The sequence below is a fragment of the Antrostomus carolinensis genome, unplaced genomic scaffold, assembly GCF_000700745.2.
Source record: "Antrostomus carolinensis isolate BGI_N321 unplaced genomic scaffold, ASM70074v2 scaffold22903, whole genome shotgun sequence".
Taxonomy (NCBI): domain Eukaryota; kingdom Metazoa; phylum Chordata; class Aves; order Caprimulgiformes; family Caprimulgidae; genus Antrostomus; species Antrostomus carolinensis.
The window spans coordinates 2,783-3,726 of NW_010307586.1; the positions used below are offsets into that span (position 1 = coordinate 2,783).

Below are 944 nucleotides of genomic sequence, written 5' to 3' on the forward strand. Positions count from 1 at the left end.
TCTTCTGGAGGCAGGCAGAGCTCCACAGAGCAGCTGCATCATTTGGAAGTAAATGTTGGATGGATTCAAACAATCCAGGTGCTTTCTTCTTTATTTTAATAGAAGAATGGATGATAAGAATCATTTTCTACTCCAAGGAGGAGTGCTTCAGTTAAATGCAACATCTGCTTGTATACACTACACATATATATTCCTAGAGAAATATATATCTCCTATATTGGATACATCTTCCTAGAGAAATTTATATCCTATATTTGATATATATTCCTTATATCCTATATTGGATATATATTCCTAGAGAAGTTTATATCCTATATTGGATATATATTCCTAGATAAGTTTATATCCTATATTGGATATATATTCCCAGATAAGTTTATATCCTATATTGGAATATATTCCTAGATAAGTTTATATCCTATATTGGCTATATATTCCTAGAGAAATTTATATATATAATATATATAATTATAATTGTGTGTATATATATATATAAATATAATATAAATTCCTATAGAAATTCTCTATATTTTAGAGAAAGCTCTAAAAATCTATTAAATTTAGTGCTGGGAGAAGGGAAAAAAAAAATCCTGGCACCTTTCTTACCTGGCATAACCAATGATCAAGCTGCCAAACACTGTCCCAATCCCTGCTCCTGAACCAGCCACCCCGACCGTGGCAGCACCGGCACCGATGAACTTAGCAGCAGTGTCAATGTCCCTGGAAACAGCACTGGTTTGGAACTCACGGTGGGTCAGCTGTGGGTGGGAAATGCCAGCTAGCTGTGGGATACAGAAGAAGAAAACATGCTAGACACACTTTTAATTATAAATTTAAAAGGTTGTTTTATACAACATGATTAGTATTTATCCTTTACTCAAGGCAGAGTAAAAGTTTATGGTTGGAATCAATGATCTTAAAAGTCTTTTCCAACTAAAATGATT

The 944-nt window shown here is 33.4% G+C and overlaps 1 protein-coding gene across 1 annotated transcript in view; it reads right to left on the reverse strand.

The window, feature by feature from the left end:
• The window catches only part of LOC104523038 (ATP synthase F(0) complex subunit C1, mitochondrial), a gene marked incomplete at its 5' end in the record, with an annotated part of 1,739 nt that overhangs the window by 556 nt on the left and 239 nt on the right, over positions 1–944 (reverse strand). Inside the window, one exon of the mRNA XM_010165491.1 lies at positions 607–782. Within this exon, the coding sequence (XP_010163793.1) occupies positions 607–782 (176 nt within the window). The remainder of the gene's footprint in view (positions 1–606; positions 783–944) is intronic.